This window comes from Dipteris shenzhenensis, chromosome 30 (assembly GCF_047967505.1).
Source record: "Dipteris shenzhenensis isolate YYH24624 ecotype China chromosome 30, Dip_SZ_1.0, whole genome shotgun sequence".
NCBI lineage: Eukaryota > Viridiplantae > Streptophyta > Polypodiopsida > Gleicheniales > Dipteridaceae > Dipteris > Dipteris shenzhenensis.
This window is the reverse complement of record NC_141625.1, coordinates 35,891,457-35,908,753: the sequence shown is the minus strand read 5'-3', so window position 1 is coordinate 35,908,753 and position 17,297 is coordinate 35,891,457. Positions and strand designations below refer to the sequence as shown.

Below are 17,297 nucleotides of genomic sequence, written 5' to 3'. Positions count from 1 at the left end.
AAGACTTTCAACGAACCTTTCCTTTAGCATATCCATCCCTGGCGAGCGCTAAGAGATCCTCCAAATGCTTGTTGGGATTTCCACTCTCTTCGAACTCCTGGTAAGAATGTAACATGAATGCCTGATCGCGCAAGTAGTAGAAAAAATGCCAGCAGGAATCGAACTTGGCGTACCGAGCACCGAGTTGGATGAACGCCCACGGTACAGAATAGGCGACCTGCATTAGCAAGTTCCAGCTGGTAAGCTTTAAAGAATCAACAGCAGCATACCAGAGGGCTGATTCGAAGCGCCAATTATACCATCCGTCTCCGCAAGTGCCAATGCCTCTCTGGACTCTTCCAGCGAACCTCCAGTGACCTACACGTATGAAGTTGTCAAAATTTTTCCGCGGGTTCGTGAGCGAGCAATCAGGGGCAAAACAAGTGATCACGTACGATAATTCGATCGACACCAGCAAGCCAAGCCCTCTCCAGCACTGAACGCAAGTCTTGTAAGTGGTAGCGCTTGCCGTGATAGATTCCCTTAAACATATCATCTACAAGAGAAGCAAGTGAGATCAAAACCAGTAAGCATAAGAATCTCAATACGCAATACGGGTGATGTCGGATGGATACCTGTGAGATTGGCTGCGATGTCTGCAGAGATGAACAAGAAGGCAAAGTTAGTCAAATTGAAACGCAAGATCGAACGAAAAAAGAGTGGCGGTAATAACAACCCACCAATAAGTTTGAGTCCTGCCATTGCCATTGCAGGCTCTCACTGCTTCTTCCTTCTTTCTTTTGCTTGTTAGCAAAACTTTCACTCTCTTTCTTTTGTATATGATTCACTTTGAAAATCTCATCCTAAGACAACATGTCACGATCACCTAGGTCCCCCCCATCCAGTGCATCTCATTATATGACCACATGGCAGGATCACCCCCGCATGTTGGCAATTGCCGTCGAGATGCCCGGAAGAACTCGTATTTAGCAAGAGAGGGATCACCAAAGACCTCATGGTTGTCACCCTTCCATAGGGTCCAAAGAGCCCAAGAACGGACCTAGTAAAAAAGAAGACCATATTGTTGCTCGATCGAATGAAAACCAAAAACTAGAACAGCTTGCCAGAAGTAGCACTGGTAAAAAAGGCCTGAAGCCGTTGCTCTAACAAAAGTAAGAAATCACGACAAATGGGACATAAGATGTTTGTTCACACACACTGGCCGATTGAACCCATATGAGGTAAGTTTTTTAACGATGTGCGGTCGGCATCTCATTACACATGCACCGCCCATGACTAGACCTTCTAGTCGTATGTGGACTCCACGTCTTGCCCTTGGACAGCCCTTTCATGGACAACGAAGCTTGGCTACCTAATGATGGGCACCCTTTAAATCTGCCGATCACATGTGTGTTCAGGGTCCCACAAATTACAAAACCATTGTTAAGAGGCCATTGGACGGTGTGGAAAGGGGGTTTCCATGGGTGGGAAACAATTTTTTAAAACCCATGATATTGGGCAACTAGTGTGTAATGGTGTGCACCCATTCAAGATTTACCTAGAACTCTTTTTAAACACCCACACTTTGGGCTATACTTGGGCACCCTTTGGTGGTGTGTAAATAGTCTTATGTCATGGAGGGGGAAAAAGGGGGAAAATAAGGCCGTTTAGCGATATCCACATCCACCCCATGGCACTCATGCATTCATTGCACCATGGGTAGGCATGGGTGGTTCTAGTCTGTAAACACCCTAAGGATGGCTACGTTGGATGTTTTTCCCTTTGAAGAGAATTTTGAACGTTTTTCCCATGATGCATAACATAACGATCCACTGAAAAATGAAAGGGGGCTATAAAGAGATGTCACATCAATAGTACAGAAGTGTCCCCCTTTGATCTAAAAAGATCAATCCCTCAAGGTGTTGTAGGCACCTTTGATCTAAAAAAGTCAATCCGTCAAGGATGCCCGTTGGCACCGCTGCTATTCACCATTGGTTCCATTCCTCTGATACATCTGATTAAGCATGGGCTGAATGGTGGCCATATGAAAGGGGTTTCTCTTCCATCTCGCAACCACTTCTGTACTTAGCTATTCGCAAATGGCAGTGTTTTATTCTCTATGAGGACAAGGAGAGTGTGGACAGTCTGTTTGCAACCTTTAATCTCTTTTGCAAAGCATCAGCTTCCCTATGCAATTGGATCAAGACCTTCGTGACAAGGACTAGCTACTATCCCCCCCAGATTGGAAGGTATGAGGCAGGTACAAGTGATTCAGTGAGGAGCGATTGTTCATTATTTGGGAGCCCCCCTCGGCTTAGGAGTGACCAACCGCTAGAGATTCAATTGGTGTAAGCCAAAAATCTCTCCAAGTTGAAAGCTTGGAGCGGCATGGTGTTGGAATGGAATGCCAGGGTGTTGATCATTCAGCACAATCTCGCAAGCACTGCGACATATGTTTCGACAATTTGGCTATTCAGTAGCACACACTGGAGCAAGATCGAAAGAGTGTTTCGTTCCTTCGTTTGGGCAATATAGAAGATAGATGCATTTGATTCCATGGGAGCCCCTCAAAATCCCCAAGCTCCTAGATGGGATTAGTCTACTAGATATAAGGTTTTGCAACACAAGTCTAATTTGTAAATGGTTGCCCAGTTTATTTGAGGGACACTCCCCTTGGATGGAGATTGTTAAGCACTTCATAGAGCAAGGGAAAAGCAGAGGGGTAGGGGTTTGGTTGGGCTTGTCCGAGTATGATCAATCATGTTCAGGGTTTCCTTTAAAGGTGGTTGGCTCAGGTTTGATCGCAGGTCTAGTGAGTGTATGGAAATCGTGTGTGGGTCTTATGAATTGATCTCAGGGTTTCCCTTAAAGGTGGTTGGCTCAGGTTTGATCGCAGGTCTAGTGAGTGTATGGAAATCGTGTGTGGGTCTTATGAATTGGCAAGGAAGACTTAGTAGGTTGAGAGGAGACTCTAGCCTTAAAGAAAATATTTGGTGGAATGTGGCATTCAAGAAAGAACCGTTTGTTCGGCATGATGTTGGAAAATCCCAAAGGTTGTTTAGGAAAGGGGCTTAGGTGCTGGGAAGATCTATGGAATGTATGACAAACTAATACTCGATGGAGTATCTGATTGACAAGTTCCTCTTGAATCTAGGAACTAAGACCAACATAATGCTAAGGACTACTATGCATCCCCTCTTCCCATACCTCCTCTCCCCACATGAGAGCAAACTATTTCAATTTAAAACCAAAAAATAAATGTCTCTTAACTATAGGTTAAAAGGTTCAACTTATGATTTCAAAAGAGTAGCCTATGCAAAGTATATGTAATTGGCCATCGTGGGACAAAACAAATGGGTGGATTAAACATGACCAAGTATATCCTCTTGAAAATTAACCATGTAGGATGATAACACTCCTTAAGATAAAGAAATAACTAAATGAGTAGGATGACCTTGGCAAAACTCAAAACATTTCCATTACCACTACCTTAAGTGCAATGCTAATAAGAATGAGTTCACCTCACACTACTAAAGCAAGAGGACTTTGAGAGTTAATTTTTCAAGGTATGATGGAAATCGGACCCAAGGCTTGAAGCCATTTTTTGGCATGATACCCATGCAACGTCAATCAAGGTTTAACAAGGGGGGAATAAGGGTCTAGCTAGGAGGAGACATGCACTTAGTCACCAAATTTTTTGAGTGATTGATCATCAGATTTTCCATCTATTACAATTGATCGTGGTCTAAATATCAAGTTTGGCTTATAAGACGACTTTGTCAAAATTTTTAAGCCTAAAGTTAGTTTTGATGGCATCAAGGTAGTCAAAACTCGTCAAGCTGGAGCTTAATTTCAATGGCATCCCAAGGCAGCCAAAACTGGTTGTCCCTATCACATGTTGACATAGCAAGGTAGCTTTGTCCGTATCATATTTTAGAAATCAATGCTTATTGGTATATTGTATATGTATGTATATTGTATGCTAAGCATATATGGCATCTCAAGGTAGCTGAAACTTATTGTTTCTATCATATGTTATATATCAATGCTTATTGGTATGTTGTACATGTGTGTATATCCTATGCTAAGTGTATCAAAAGCATAGTGTCATTGGTCAAGGAACAATGAGAAAATTATGGGGCGGGGAAAGAAATGGCAGAGTATCGAAACGGTAATAGAAGACACAAGAGCTATGGTCTCACAATTTCTTTTTGAAAATAGTGCCTTTCCTTTCCCAATTGTGAGACCATTACCTATTGAACCCATTTCTCTTTAATCTTCATCTCTAAAGTCAAATGCTAAACAGTCTTGGAAATTATTTAATGCTTTATAATATTTTGAAAATGGTAATCTGGCAAACAAAATCATTAAAGTAAATCTATTGCCAATGCCTCTTGAATATTGTAGTTTCATCTAATTGTTTCTCCTTTGGAGTTAGATGTTCTACCATCTATATGCTTCATGCCAATAACAACATCAGCACCAACATCACAAGCCTTACATGTTATGCCATCTCTTCCCTCCACTCCAATGAGAAAATCACAAGCATTATCACTAATATAATCAATTCCATCGATCGCTTCATTCCTTTTCCTTTGTGGTACCATCTTCTTGTTCTCAACACAGGACAAGTCTTTTATACCAATGAGAATATTTTACTCACTTGCAACACAAGACAAAGTCTTCTATACAATTGAGCATGTTTGATTCACTTGCAACACAAGACAAGCCTTCTATACCAATGAGCATGTTTGAGTCACTTGTCACACAAGACAAGTATTCTATATCAGTGAGCATGCTTTGAGTCACAACACAGGCAACCTTTTATGTGCCATCACTGAGTATAATTTCCTCAACACCTATCGGCATGTCACCATGGTAGTTTTCACAATTGCTACAATTTATTGATTTGGAGCTTGTTTGTGCAGTTATTTTCTTCTGATAATACTTTTATGTATCTTCTACCACATTGAAGGCAATTGTTAGATTTCAAGAAGCTAGCCCCCACTTGATAGTATTATGAACCTATAGATGTGATGTACTATCCATTGCATTTTGAATGACACTTTCACATGTCAACTTAATTATCTCTACCATACAAAGAAGATTTTTCATATAGCCTTTGAGTTTGCCAAATGTGAATAGTTCTCTAGAGCAAGACAACATCTCAGCTTTGTTCCCCTTGAAATAAGTTTTCTTGATATCTTGGAAGTATATCTTTGGAACGATTTCATCTCGATCCCAAAGAGTTCGATGTGCTTGCATATCAAAAATGATAAATTGTAAGATATTGCCCAATGTTTCAAAGTCTTGAAATGGATTATTTACCACAACGATGAAAATAACACCACACGGTCATAGGATCAAGATTATGTATTTGTTCAAAGGCTACTTCTTTGTTGTTCTCATATACCACCACATGCAAAACTGTATGCTAGGGTGAATCCTTTTTTAGGAAAGATCCAACTTGTAATCTTATCCTAGAAATCCTCAATTTTTATATCAAATGGAGCAAAAATAACCTTCTCTAGACTCTAAACCCTAGATCTTAGCCTTTTACCACAAACCCTAATATTTGACCATAAACCCTATAGCTTAGATCTTGAATCATAAACCCTAGCTAAACCTTTAGATCTTTGACCCTAGACTCTAAACCTTGGATCTTAGACCTTATAACAAAGTCTCCAAAGCCTAGCAAAACCCTAAACCCTAAATCCTAAACCGTAAGCAATACTTTGTAAACTACCTTGTTTTGGGAAATAAGTGGGGTGCACCGCAACCTATTGCTCAAATCATCATATTTTCTTCATTTCAGCAATAGATTGTGTGCATCCCAACCTATTACTCAAGCAGTAGGTTGGGACTTTTCTCAACCTGTTGCTTGAGTAATAGGTGGGGTGCAAAACAACCTATTGCTAAAATCAAGATATTTACAAATTATTGCTAATGGTTTAGGGTTTAGGTTTTAGGGTTTAGGGTTTAGTATCTAGGGTTTAGGGTCTAGAGTTTAGGGTTTAAGATCTAGGGTTTAGGATCTAAGTACTAGCATCTAGGGTTAAGGGCTAAGGTTTAGGGTTTACGGTCTACGGCCTAAAGTTTAGTATCTAGGATCAAGGGTTTAGAGTCTAGAATCTATGGGTCTAGGGTCTAGGGCATAGAGTCCACCGTCTAGGGTTTAAGATAACTCTATAGAGTAAAAAATAAGGAAATATGAACTTCAAACCATGTGCTTATCTCTAATGGGTAAGATACTTCTCATATGCCTTAAAATAAGTAAGTTTAAGGCTTGATAAAGTATCATGCCCATCAGCAAGCACATTGATGCATATTTTCTAACATCCAGGCATCATGCATGGTAAGAAATAAGAAAATATGCATTCCAAACCATGCAAATGTATCCTATGGGTATGATACTTTGCACAAACCTTTAAACTAAGTAAGGCCTCTATAAAGTATCATAAGCATTAGAGAAAAGTATGTAGGCGAGCAGCACACCAATGCATATTGTTTTGACACCCATACATCATGTATGGTAAGAAACAAAGAAATATGCATTCCAAACCATGCAAATGATATCTGATGGGTATGATACTTTGCAAAGGCCTTAAATTAGTGATTTTAAGGCATCTGCAAGGTATCATACCCATCAAATATGAGCGCATGGCCTAGATTCACATTGACACATATTTTTGAACACCCAAATATCATCCATGATAAAAAGCAAGGAAATATGCATTCCAAACCATGCAACTTATATTGGATGGGTATTATACTTTGTGCAAGCCTTAATATTACTTAGTTTAAGACTTGTGTAAAGTATCATACCCATTGGAGATAAGCACAAATGGTAGAAGCACACAAATGCGAATTTTTCAACACTCATGCATGATGTATGGTAAGAAACAAGAAAACATGCATTCCAAGCTATGCAAATGATATTTTAGGGGTACGATACTTTGCACAGGCATTCAAATAAGTAAATTTAAGGAATATGCAAAGTATCATACCCATTAAAGACAAGCACAAAGGCTAGAAGCACACTTATGCTTATTTTTTAATATCCAGTGTACATCATTCACTAATTCTCGAAGCAGTTCATGATTTTGCACATACTCCTTTTTTATGATTCACCAATTAGTATATTGCTTTTATTTCTTACTTTTTAAACTTTATTTTGTAATACAAATAATATTTATGTTAATTTTTAAAATCAATTTAAGTTATAATTTATAGGTTTTCAACATTGATATTCATCATATCTTTCAAATACATATTATACTTATGATTTGCATAATTTACTACTTTAATACAATTTTTGTGCATCTTGGAACTAACTATGCATGTGACATAGTGGGAGTAGGTGACATAAAGTTTTCCTTTGCAAATGGGTTTGCATTTGTTTTGAAAAATGCGAGACATGTGCCTAAACCAAGGATTGGCTGGGGAATTAAATCGATAGGAATTAATTTGGGAATTAAAAATTATTAAAATGTTTTCTTTGATAAAATTCGGGAATTTAATTTGGATGACTGGTTGACCAGCTAATGCCATATCCCAGGGTAGTTTGGATAGTACCATGGGGTACTTTGAGTTTCATAAGGTACTACAAAAGTACAATATGGTACTTTTAATTCAACATACCTTGGGGTACGTTGACTTCTACAATGTACTTTAGATGGTATGTTGGGGTACTTTGATTCTATAAGGTACCTCAAAAGGTACAATCTAGTACCTTGAAGAGGTACCAGCAGGGGTTATTTGTACATTACCATAAGGGACTTTTTCGGATACCACAAGGGAACTTTGAAGGTACCACAAGGGACTTTTTGGGGTACCAATATAAGGGAGTCTCTAGGGTATCATGAGGGATTTTTGATATACCATAAGGAATTATTAAGGTACCATAAGGAACATTTGGCGGTACTAGAAGGGACTTTTTGGGATACTCTACAATGTACTTTGGTCCTTGGATGGTATGTTGGGGCACTTTGACTTTATAAGATACTTCAAAAGCTACAATCAGGTACATTTAAGAGGTACCAAGAGGTGATTTGTAGGTTGACAGATGGCCTTTCTAGGTACTATTAGATAACTTTTGGGGTACCACAAGGGACTTTTTGGGGTCTCATAAGAAACTTTCGAGATCCCACAAGGGACTTTTTGGATGCCATAATATAATTTTTTGGGTCCCCCAGGGACTTTTTGGGATACCATAAGGGACCTTCTGGGGTACCATAAGGTACTTCAATTTGAATTGGAAGGTGCCCTACTTGAAAACACATTTTAATGACATGATATTGACTTTAGATATCTCGTATGTAATTAAATAATAAATAATCAGCCTTTTCAAATTTTAGCAAGATTTGATTATTGAGTGCATGCAAATAAAATTTTCTTTAGAGTTCACATTACGTGAGAAGAATATAAATAATATTGCTACATTGTGACATGGCTTTGTAAACTCTCTTTTTATTTCCTACTTTATTTTGCATTTGGTTTCAAATTTTATTGGTATACATAAGAGAATTGTGTGTGTGTGTGTGTGTGTGTGTCTACGCATGCATGCACACATGTGAACACGAGAGAGAGAGAGAGAGAGAGAGAGAGAGAGAGAGAGAGAGAGAGAGAGAGAGAGTCAATGTCTAATAATATATCTGAAATGATGCTTTCTTTTTATTTCATAGATTCCCACATTGCAATGAATTCCATACATAAAGACCATCATCATTGAGGGACACACATTCTCCTCATGGAATTTATAGCAAATCATAACCACAAGACATGAATTTTGCTACAAACGATTACAAAATCACATTATAATATTGTCATATCAAACTGTATATTAATGTCAGATAATAGATTTGATCTATTAAAATCTCAAGGAGATATATAACCTTGATATAACCCATGCTCACATCATCCACAAAGAAAGGAATGAAATTGTGATCCAGTGGATGGCTTGTTCGAATGTCTCTAATTTGGGGATTTGAATCATAAGTCTTAGATATACCAAACACATAATACAAATCCTTTGATATGCATGTATTGCATGAGACACATGCGCTTCTTGCATTAGGGGAGAATTGGGGTCTCCAAAGGGCCCCCAATTAGTGTTTCCTAATTTCAAGGGATTAGTGAGGTATTTGAGGTGTACCAATGGGAGTGCTCCTTTTTGTGGGGCAATGCCATGTTGAGGTGGAGGGTGGGTAGACCTGCAAACAGCCCCTATTGGCTACTCCTCTTACATTGGGGACCACTCAAACCATCCCCCCCCTCAACCCATGCTTGACCCTTCTCCCATATGCACCTCCTCCAAACAAGCCTACAAGTTATTCAAGAGGTGGTGGGCCCTTCTAGGTGAATTTTTCCCCCCTCTCAGCTTGCTACAGGCTTGCCCCCTCCTCTTCCCTGGTCCAGCTCCATTCTCCCTCCATTTTTCAAATGTGGTAACTCATTTGGCATCTTCTCTGCCCCCTCCTGCTCTAGTCCACTGTGTTTCTCCCTCTCTAGCACCTCCTGTAGCAGCTGCTCATTCTCTCTCCATTCCTAGTTATAGCACCTCCTACAATAGTAGCTGCTCATCCCCCTCTGCTCTTTCTCCCTCCATTCTTAGCTACAGTACCTCTTGTAGTGGCTGCTCATCCCCCTTTGCACTTTCTCCCTCCATTCCTAGCTACAACACCTCCTGGAGCAGCTGCTCATCCCCCTCTACTCTTTCTCCCTCCATTCCTAACTATAGCACCTCTTGGAGCTTCTCTCAACCTTCAGTTGCACCCTCTATACCTTCTCCCTCTCTCTCTCCCTCTATCGGAGCTACTCTCTCCCTCCAAGCTGCACCTTCTAGTCCACTATTGCTGTTGTGACCTCTGTACAAGCATGGTGAGGAGACCATACATGTACTCTGTGTCCCACAGGAGCAAAAATGCACTGGGTGAATGGGTGCCCTACAGCTTGAATGATTGGATAGGCATGAGAGGATTTGCCAAGGGTCCACATAAGCTTCCCAAGAGCAAAAGAGGTGATCTTTTGCATGAATGTAAGGGTTGCATCATGAAGTTCAAGCTTGGGAAGAAAGGATTGCTTGCAAAGGTGCAACACATCTACATGGGGAAGGACATGCGCCTTCCTCCGTCAAGCAATCAATCGATAATACCATCGCATTGTAAGTTTGCATTTTGTGTAAGATTTTGAAGTGTAATGAGTCAGTTTGAAATTGTATTTTGAAATAGAACCAGTGTAATGAGTCAGTTTGAAATTGTATTTTGAAATAGCACTTATGCATAGTAGATGTATTTCCTTCAGACTTTGAGGAGTGGGAGCCAGTTAAGAGCTTCTTAGGTAAGTTTACTGCCATTCATGAGGATTTAGGAAGGCAGATGCATGCTGGAGAGAAGTCCTCTGCTTTGAAACAGAGAAATATCTTTTGGTATAATGCCAAGTACATTACTCCAAGGACAACATCAGGCTATGGCCATCTTCAATGCATTGCAACACCACAACTTGAAGACATGGATTGCAGAAAAAGCCTCCACATCTCACTCCAGACAGTAGGAGGCCTCTGGATCCATCCTCATTGACAAAGAGGAAGGGATTGAGCATGACGACTCCATAGTGGTAAGAAACCATAAGCTTTGAATTTCTTCTCTCTTAGTATACTTTTGCTTTAATGGAATTCTAATGTAATGTTGGACTATGGTAGGAGGCATTTGAGGTTGACCTATTCTCATCTCGGCAACGCCTTGTTCGCAGTAGCTTCGGCCAAGATCACTCAATGGCACATTACCTTGGCTAAGCAAAAGGGCGCTTTGTGGTTATCCACAAAAAGTTTTCTCCACATGGCATTGATGACCTAAAGTGCAAGGCCTTGTCATGAGTGATTGGTCATGTTGACATCAATCGCAATGCAGACAAGGTCATTTTGGTGAACCGCATGGCTGCCCTCAATGCCTTTGGAACCAATTTTCAAGGTATGGAATTGACGGCAACAGCCATGTCCCTGGCCAACAACGACAATAGTGTTGACTCTCTATCGACTAGGTTTAGAGCTAGGAGTATATTTGGGAATTCAAAGCCCGATGTTCTCAGTGTTTTAGAGAAGAGAGAAAGGCTCTGAAGCCTTATTGTATAGAAATTTTATTTTATATGAATACAGGTATACTTCTTATACAGTGCCCCATTTTGTGTTCTTTTACAAAATTTATTTTATACTGTCATTGTATTTTGTAACTTTAATTGTTGTTGGCATTAATATTTTCATTCACTATTATTTTCAAAAGCATGCTATTAGATAAATATTTGCGCTATAATGGTCATTTCTGAGCAATCCAGTAAAAATCTCACCGTGGTGCAGAAGGCAAATGTGTTCAGCATTGCGCGGGGAGCCCAAAAATGCCAAAACTTGCTATGGCGCATATGGGGCCTGTTTGACATTTTTGGGCTCCCTATGTGATGCCGAACACATTTGCCTTCTGCACTGCGGTGAAAAAACATCATTTGACCACTCAAATTCACATTGAACTTGCATAAACTGATGGAAAGCATCACATAACATGTATAATAACATGGGAACAATAATAGAACATAAAAATATCTTTTATTCATTGGCCTCAAAGGGTAGAGATTTATAAAATGATTCAGGTTACACCAAATGAACCTAAACAACATCTAGGGCCTAAGGGAGGAATCACGCTTGGTGAGTGCAAGGTCCTTGTCCATCACTGTTACTCTTTTGACATGGATAGCACATAAGTTTGCATCTTCAAAAAGACCTACTATCATCTGCTCCATTGCCTCCTGAATTGCTCCCATAGCACCTGAAGTGAAATGCACATCATTCTTGTATTGCTGTGCTATTTCACGTACAACACGTTGGAAGGGTGCATGGGGAATGAGATTGTCCACAGTGGTTTGGAACTTGTGGATCTCCTGAAGTGCCTTCACGCTTGATTTTTTGCGCCTCTTAATCTTTGGGGGACCCTGCACTGGCCTTTGGACATGGCTCCATGGTCACTTGTCTGCTTTGAACTTCTTTCTCCTCTCCTCCCTTGCAACCACCTCTTCAGACTCCTCTTCCTGTGTCTGATGGGTCCTTCAAGGTGGCTTGTCGTGCCTAGGGGTCTGCATTGTCCTTGGTCTCTTTTCCTTTTCATGAGGCTGTGAGATAACAGGCTGAGGCTCTTGCTCAGCTTGTACTAGAGGCTCCTCATATCTGATAATATCGAGGCACAGAGGGTTGATGGTGCTCTTCCGTGTGGTCTGCTTGGTTGGAGGATTGGGGCCAAGGTTCATTATATCTGCGAGCCCACCAAATACTTCCTCTTGTTGTGGCCCTTGTAATCTCTCCATCTCCTCTCTTTGCCTTTCTTACTCCCCTTGTTGGTCTAGATGCTCCATGCCAGGATCCCACAAAGGAGGGAGGGGCACTTGATTTGAATGGACTATTTTTCCCCTCCTGGGAGACCTCTCTACTTCCATGGTTAGTTGTGTGGAAGGACTGAGAGGACCCCTGATCGTGCTTGGATCCTTCATCGTGCTGGGATTCCTCATGGTGCTGAGATCCCTGGGATCCCCCATGAGATTCAGATGGTGGGGACTCGCGTTGCTTGGAATCTTGATGATGAGAACTGCCTTCAGATCCCTCCTGATCATTGCCCTCTTGGCCACTGGGGCTTGTAGTATGTTTGGAGGCCATGGTGTTGTGAGGAGGACAACGGGTAGCGTCTAAACAGTGTCCAGTGGGTCTAGTAGTTTGTTTAACTCGTGCCATAGAAATGAGGGATTTTAGGGTTTTGAAGTGCTTTATATAGTCTTTTCTAAAGCACTTTAGGGTTTTTCTTTTAAATTAGGGTTTTTTGAGTGCACCCCCTCCCCCCCGGTCTTTTGTCGCCAGTTCGATAATACTTAATCTTTACCACCCTCCCTCAACCCACTCACCCCTTTGCCCTACCATGTCACACATGCAATTCTATAATTTCCAAACAAATTTGTGAATTTTGGAATCTATAATTGACTCAAAATAGTGTTAATTTTATTCATCAAACATTTTGGCTTTGGGGCTCTCTTAGGACCCAACACCTCCCCTATTTGACTCTACATTGCAACCAAAGCGCAACCCTTTGGCTCCCTATTGAAGACTTCCAAGCAGCACATCTCCTTGTCTTCTTGACATGAACTGCTTTTGCGAGACTTGAGACCTCTACCTTATCGCGCTTGAGAGTCTTGGCCTCTAGACATCTATAAAACCAATCGAACATTTCGTGTAGTGCATTGCTTCATGTGATACCACCCCCATGCCTTGTATTCTTGAAGTATGCTACCTTTGCTCTGTAATGTGATTTCTCCATTCCTTGAGTATTCCAAATGGACAGAGGGCCCCATTGCTCCACAAGCCATGGTGCATGTGTGTAAAGAATATGCTGTAAAGAAAAACATTTTATTAGAAACATTAATTGCAGTACTCAAGCTTAAAGCACAAAATTTCAACCTAAGGAGGATTACCATGTAATGTGTAATATGTGACTCCCCCCATGCTTCTACCATCAATGATATGAATTCTCCCAATGCTGTCCTGAATCTCTCATAATAAAGCTCATCTGTTTGACCTTGTCTAAGCAACTTTATAAATGCATCAAGCTTTGTTCACAGTTTTGCTCTCAAAGTAGCAATTTGTGGAAGTGAAGCTTGATTTGTGGTGCACTCACACAAAGCTTTCTAGTACTCCCAACCTAGGGTGCTTTGAGCTAATGTATGTTTTTCTTTATCAGCATTGTGGTTGGACAAGAACCTCCTTGCCTTTCTTCCACCCATGGACACTTTAGGAGGAAGATTCTGTGTCTTTCTTGATTGTTTCTTGTCCTACTTAAGCTTCACATTGCCTCCGTGAAGTCCCATTAGTGAGAGTAGTTCTTCATCTTTTGCAATGCATTGTGTAGATACTTGCTATGGCCTCAAATTCCAAGCACAAACTAGATGGAGATAGAGTAACTTATCAAGTATACGTAGTTCAGCATGCAAAGTTCACACGTGTACCCACTCCAATGGAATTGGTAGAATGGGGTCCCACTTAGAAATCCTTTTTGTGACGATCAAGGGCTGCACTTTGGTTGTAAGAAAGGATGCCATTTTCCCACTGTAGGCTTCTCTTTTGCATCTACTGAGAGTGGGTGCAATACAGACGTCCATTTTGCATCTACACCTGTATCACAACCATACAAGCACTTAAGGGTCTTCAAATCACCAGCTAGATGCCATTCAACTTGAAATGTTCCATGCCCATTCACTATTAATGTTTGCCTTGCCTCTTGTCTTCGAATAATCAACGGGATGCTGGTTCTCTCCAAAACCCACTTCAATGTCTCATGGCATCCTTTGGGGTCTCAAAGGCTGCAAGCCACCATATGCCCTTCTCAGATTGGATTGAGAAACCCTACTCAACTTCCTCATCCCCTTGAGCAAAATGCAAGGTGTCATTCATAATACAAATGCTCACCCTCTCTAGCTTGTGCTCTTTTACCAACTGAGCTTCATCCATTTTTATAACAAATACTACCTTGCCATTTGTACAATGAAAGAGAAATACAGTACAGATATAGAAATGAGAAGAAATAAAGTTGAATGTGAAGAGGGAATTTCTCTTACCTTCTTCTCTCATCCCATAGAATTTGACCATGGCTCTCTGCTAATTCTCTACATCCACGTAAACATTATTGAAAGCATTCATCTCAAACGTTTGGATGTCAGATTTCTTTTTACTCTTCCAAGTCATTGTGCCACTTACACAATGGTATTCTCCAAGCTTTTCTCTAGCACATTGGTTTGTTTCTTGACGTGCAAGCCTTATAGACCACGGTGTTGGCAATGGCATTGTAGATATCTTATACTTTTCCTCCATGGCAGACTTGAAAATTTTAAAAACAGAGTTGTAAGCTTCACGACTTACACCAGCAACATCACAAGCTCCAAGCACCTCCTTTGCTTGGACGAGGCCCTTGAAATCCTTCATTACCTCTCTAGCAACTTGTTTATGTAGCCCTTTTTGTCTAGGGTCCTTCAACTCTTCCATGACATCACTTGGCTTGATTAAACTTCTTAGAACATACGAAGGATCACTATCATCCATGTCCATTGTTCCCATCACATCCTCCATGAAATTCCTAAAGTAGAGTACAAATGAGTCTTAGTGGGCAGAATGCAACACCACAAATATTTTGGAGTAAGAAATTTCATTAAAAATTTAAGGAACTAACCTTGCAGCCAGTATTCTCCTCTTTTGGGCACCACTATTGGTTGACAATGCATCCATAGCTTGCAATTGTCTTTTCCTCTCCTTCAGTCCCAAAGGTGTTCCCTTCAACTTTTTTACTTGTTCTATTGACTTCTCTTGTTCCTTCTCCACAGCACATTGAACTTGGCCATAGATAGACCTCTCCAAATCTTGTTTGCTTTCAGTAAGCTCCTGGATTGATTCTTCCAATTCTTGGTTTGCTCCCACTCGAGTGCATGTGCTTTGTCACTGAGTTCTTTGTTTTGCAATTGGAGATCCTACATATTATTATGCATTGCCATAATAGTAATATTTCCCAAATGCCAATGTCTGAGAATGGTTCAATCAATTGCAATAACCAAGCAATCTAGCATGTCCCTTGCCAACAAACCGAACAATATCATGCACTGTATGAAAAGGAGGACTTTTTTGGGTAGCAAGGTCTAAAGGATGCAAGTTTCCATCCACCCAAAGGTCAAGATGCTTCTTCCCTTGCAATCAAAGACTATGGAGCACACTTTGAGGAGTTCCACTATATCCCAAAGAGTGTGTACTTGCATATTCTTGCTCCAGTTGTAAGTTCACATGGTACTTGTTGGATGTGGCATGAGTACTCAAAGAGAGGTATCAGTGATGTAGGCTAAAATGTAGGGGAGAGTTGGCAAAGATGGAGTAGTGAGAGGGAGAGAGTAGCAAGGAAGAGGGAGGAGGAGAAGCAGATGAGGGCAAGAGGAAGAGGAGGAGGAAAGTAGGGCAACAGGTGTAGAAGGGAGGGAAGGAGTTACTGTAGAAGGGAGGAGGAGGGGAGAGATGCTACAGGAGGGAGGAGGAGGGGAGAGATTTTGCAGGAGGGAGGAGTAGAGGAGAGGGAGCGTGGGTGGTTGGAGAAGGAGGGGAGAGGAAGGAGGGATGAGGAGCCAGAAGGAGGAGGAGGAGGAGCCAGAAGGAGGAGGAGGAGGAGCAAGATGGAGGAGGGGAGAGGAGGAGGGAGGGGGAGGGAGGGAGAGGGAGAGGGAGAGGGAGGAGGAGGAGGGAGGGAGGGACGGAGGGAGGGAGAGGGAGGGAGGGACCAAGAGAGAGGGAGGGAGGGAGAGAGAGAGAGAGAGGAAGGGAGGGAGATTCAAAATTTGAAATTCAAATTTCAAAAAGTGGCCCCCTCCCCTCATTGATGGGGGGAGAGGTGGGCTCAAATGTGGGCTTAACCCACCTAGGTTGGGCTGGTTAGGCCTCTTTGGGACCCTCCAAGCCCCTTGCATTAGCCCACTAAGCATTCCCTAATCCATTCCTTATGAGGACCTTTTGAGACACCAATTCTCCCCTAATGCCTTCAAAGAATTTGCCAAGCATGCCAAATGATAGCTATGCTCACATGAAAGTGTGTACTATCTAGTGCTACTATCAAAAGGATCATGGCATATTGGACCTACAGGACCATCTAGATTGATCACCAGTGCAATTGGCAGAGTTGATGGTCTTCTTACCGCTAGTCCCACCATGTCATGATCAAAATAAAAAACACGACCCCCATTATCAATGTGTTGTAATTCAATCCTCACATCTTAAGCCATGTGAAAAGCCTTGTGCTATGAGTACTTGCTCTTTTAATTGTATTTCCAATCTTTGTACTTGAATATATCTACTCTCTATTGTTTTAAATTTCCTCTTGGAATCATAAGTTTTGTTTTTGAAGATTTGCAATCTTGTCATTCAATTCCACAATTATTTCTTGATGTACCCAATCATTTTTTTCAGCTTCACTAGTCAATTCATGGAGTGCATTGCACAACAAGATAGAAGGAATTGTAAGTGTTGTTGTATCTGGGGATGTTTGCATACTTGCACAATTTAACTCTTCATCATCATTATGTTGTTCAATTGTGGCATTACATATCTCATCCTCCAATGCATGCTCTATGTATTGGAGCATCCTCCAATACATATCACATCACAACTCATGCTCTATCATGAGTTGTGACTGTTGCATATATTCAAAGAAAAATCAATATTTAGAAATGAGATATAACATCAAAATGTAAAAGATTTCAAGCTAACTTGT

The 17,297-nt window shown here is 41.0% G+C and overlaps 1 protein-coding gene across 2 annotated transcripts in view; it reads right to left on the bottom strand.

Annotated features, from left to right (window-relative positions):
• LOC147882043 (TatD related DNase) overlaps positions 1–814 on the bottom strand; it is a 51,128-nt gene extending 50,314 nt beyond the window's left edge. For both annotated transcript variants that reach the window (XM_087402007.1, XM_087402006.1), the window contains exons 1-6: positions 720–814; positions 615–635; positions 435–535; positions 300–357; positions 174–217; positions 17–97 (exon numbers count right to left, since the gene is read on the bottom strand). In XM_087402007.1, the coding sequence (XP_087258133.1) occupies positions 17–97; positions 174–217; positions 300–357; positions 435–535; positions 615–635; positions 720–747 (333 nt within the window). In that variant the 5' untranslated portion in view covers positions 748–814. The remainder of the gene's footprint in view (positions 1–16; positions 98–173; positions 218–299; positions 358–434; positions 536–614; positions 636–719) is intronic.
• Positions 815–17,297: the final 16,483 nt, after the last annotated feature.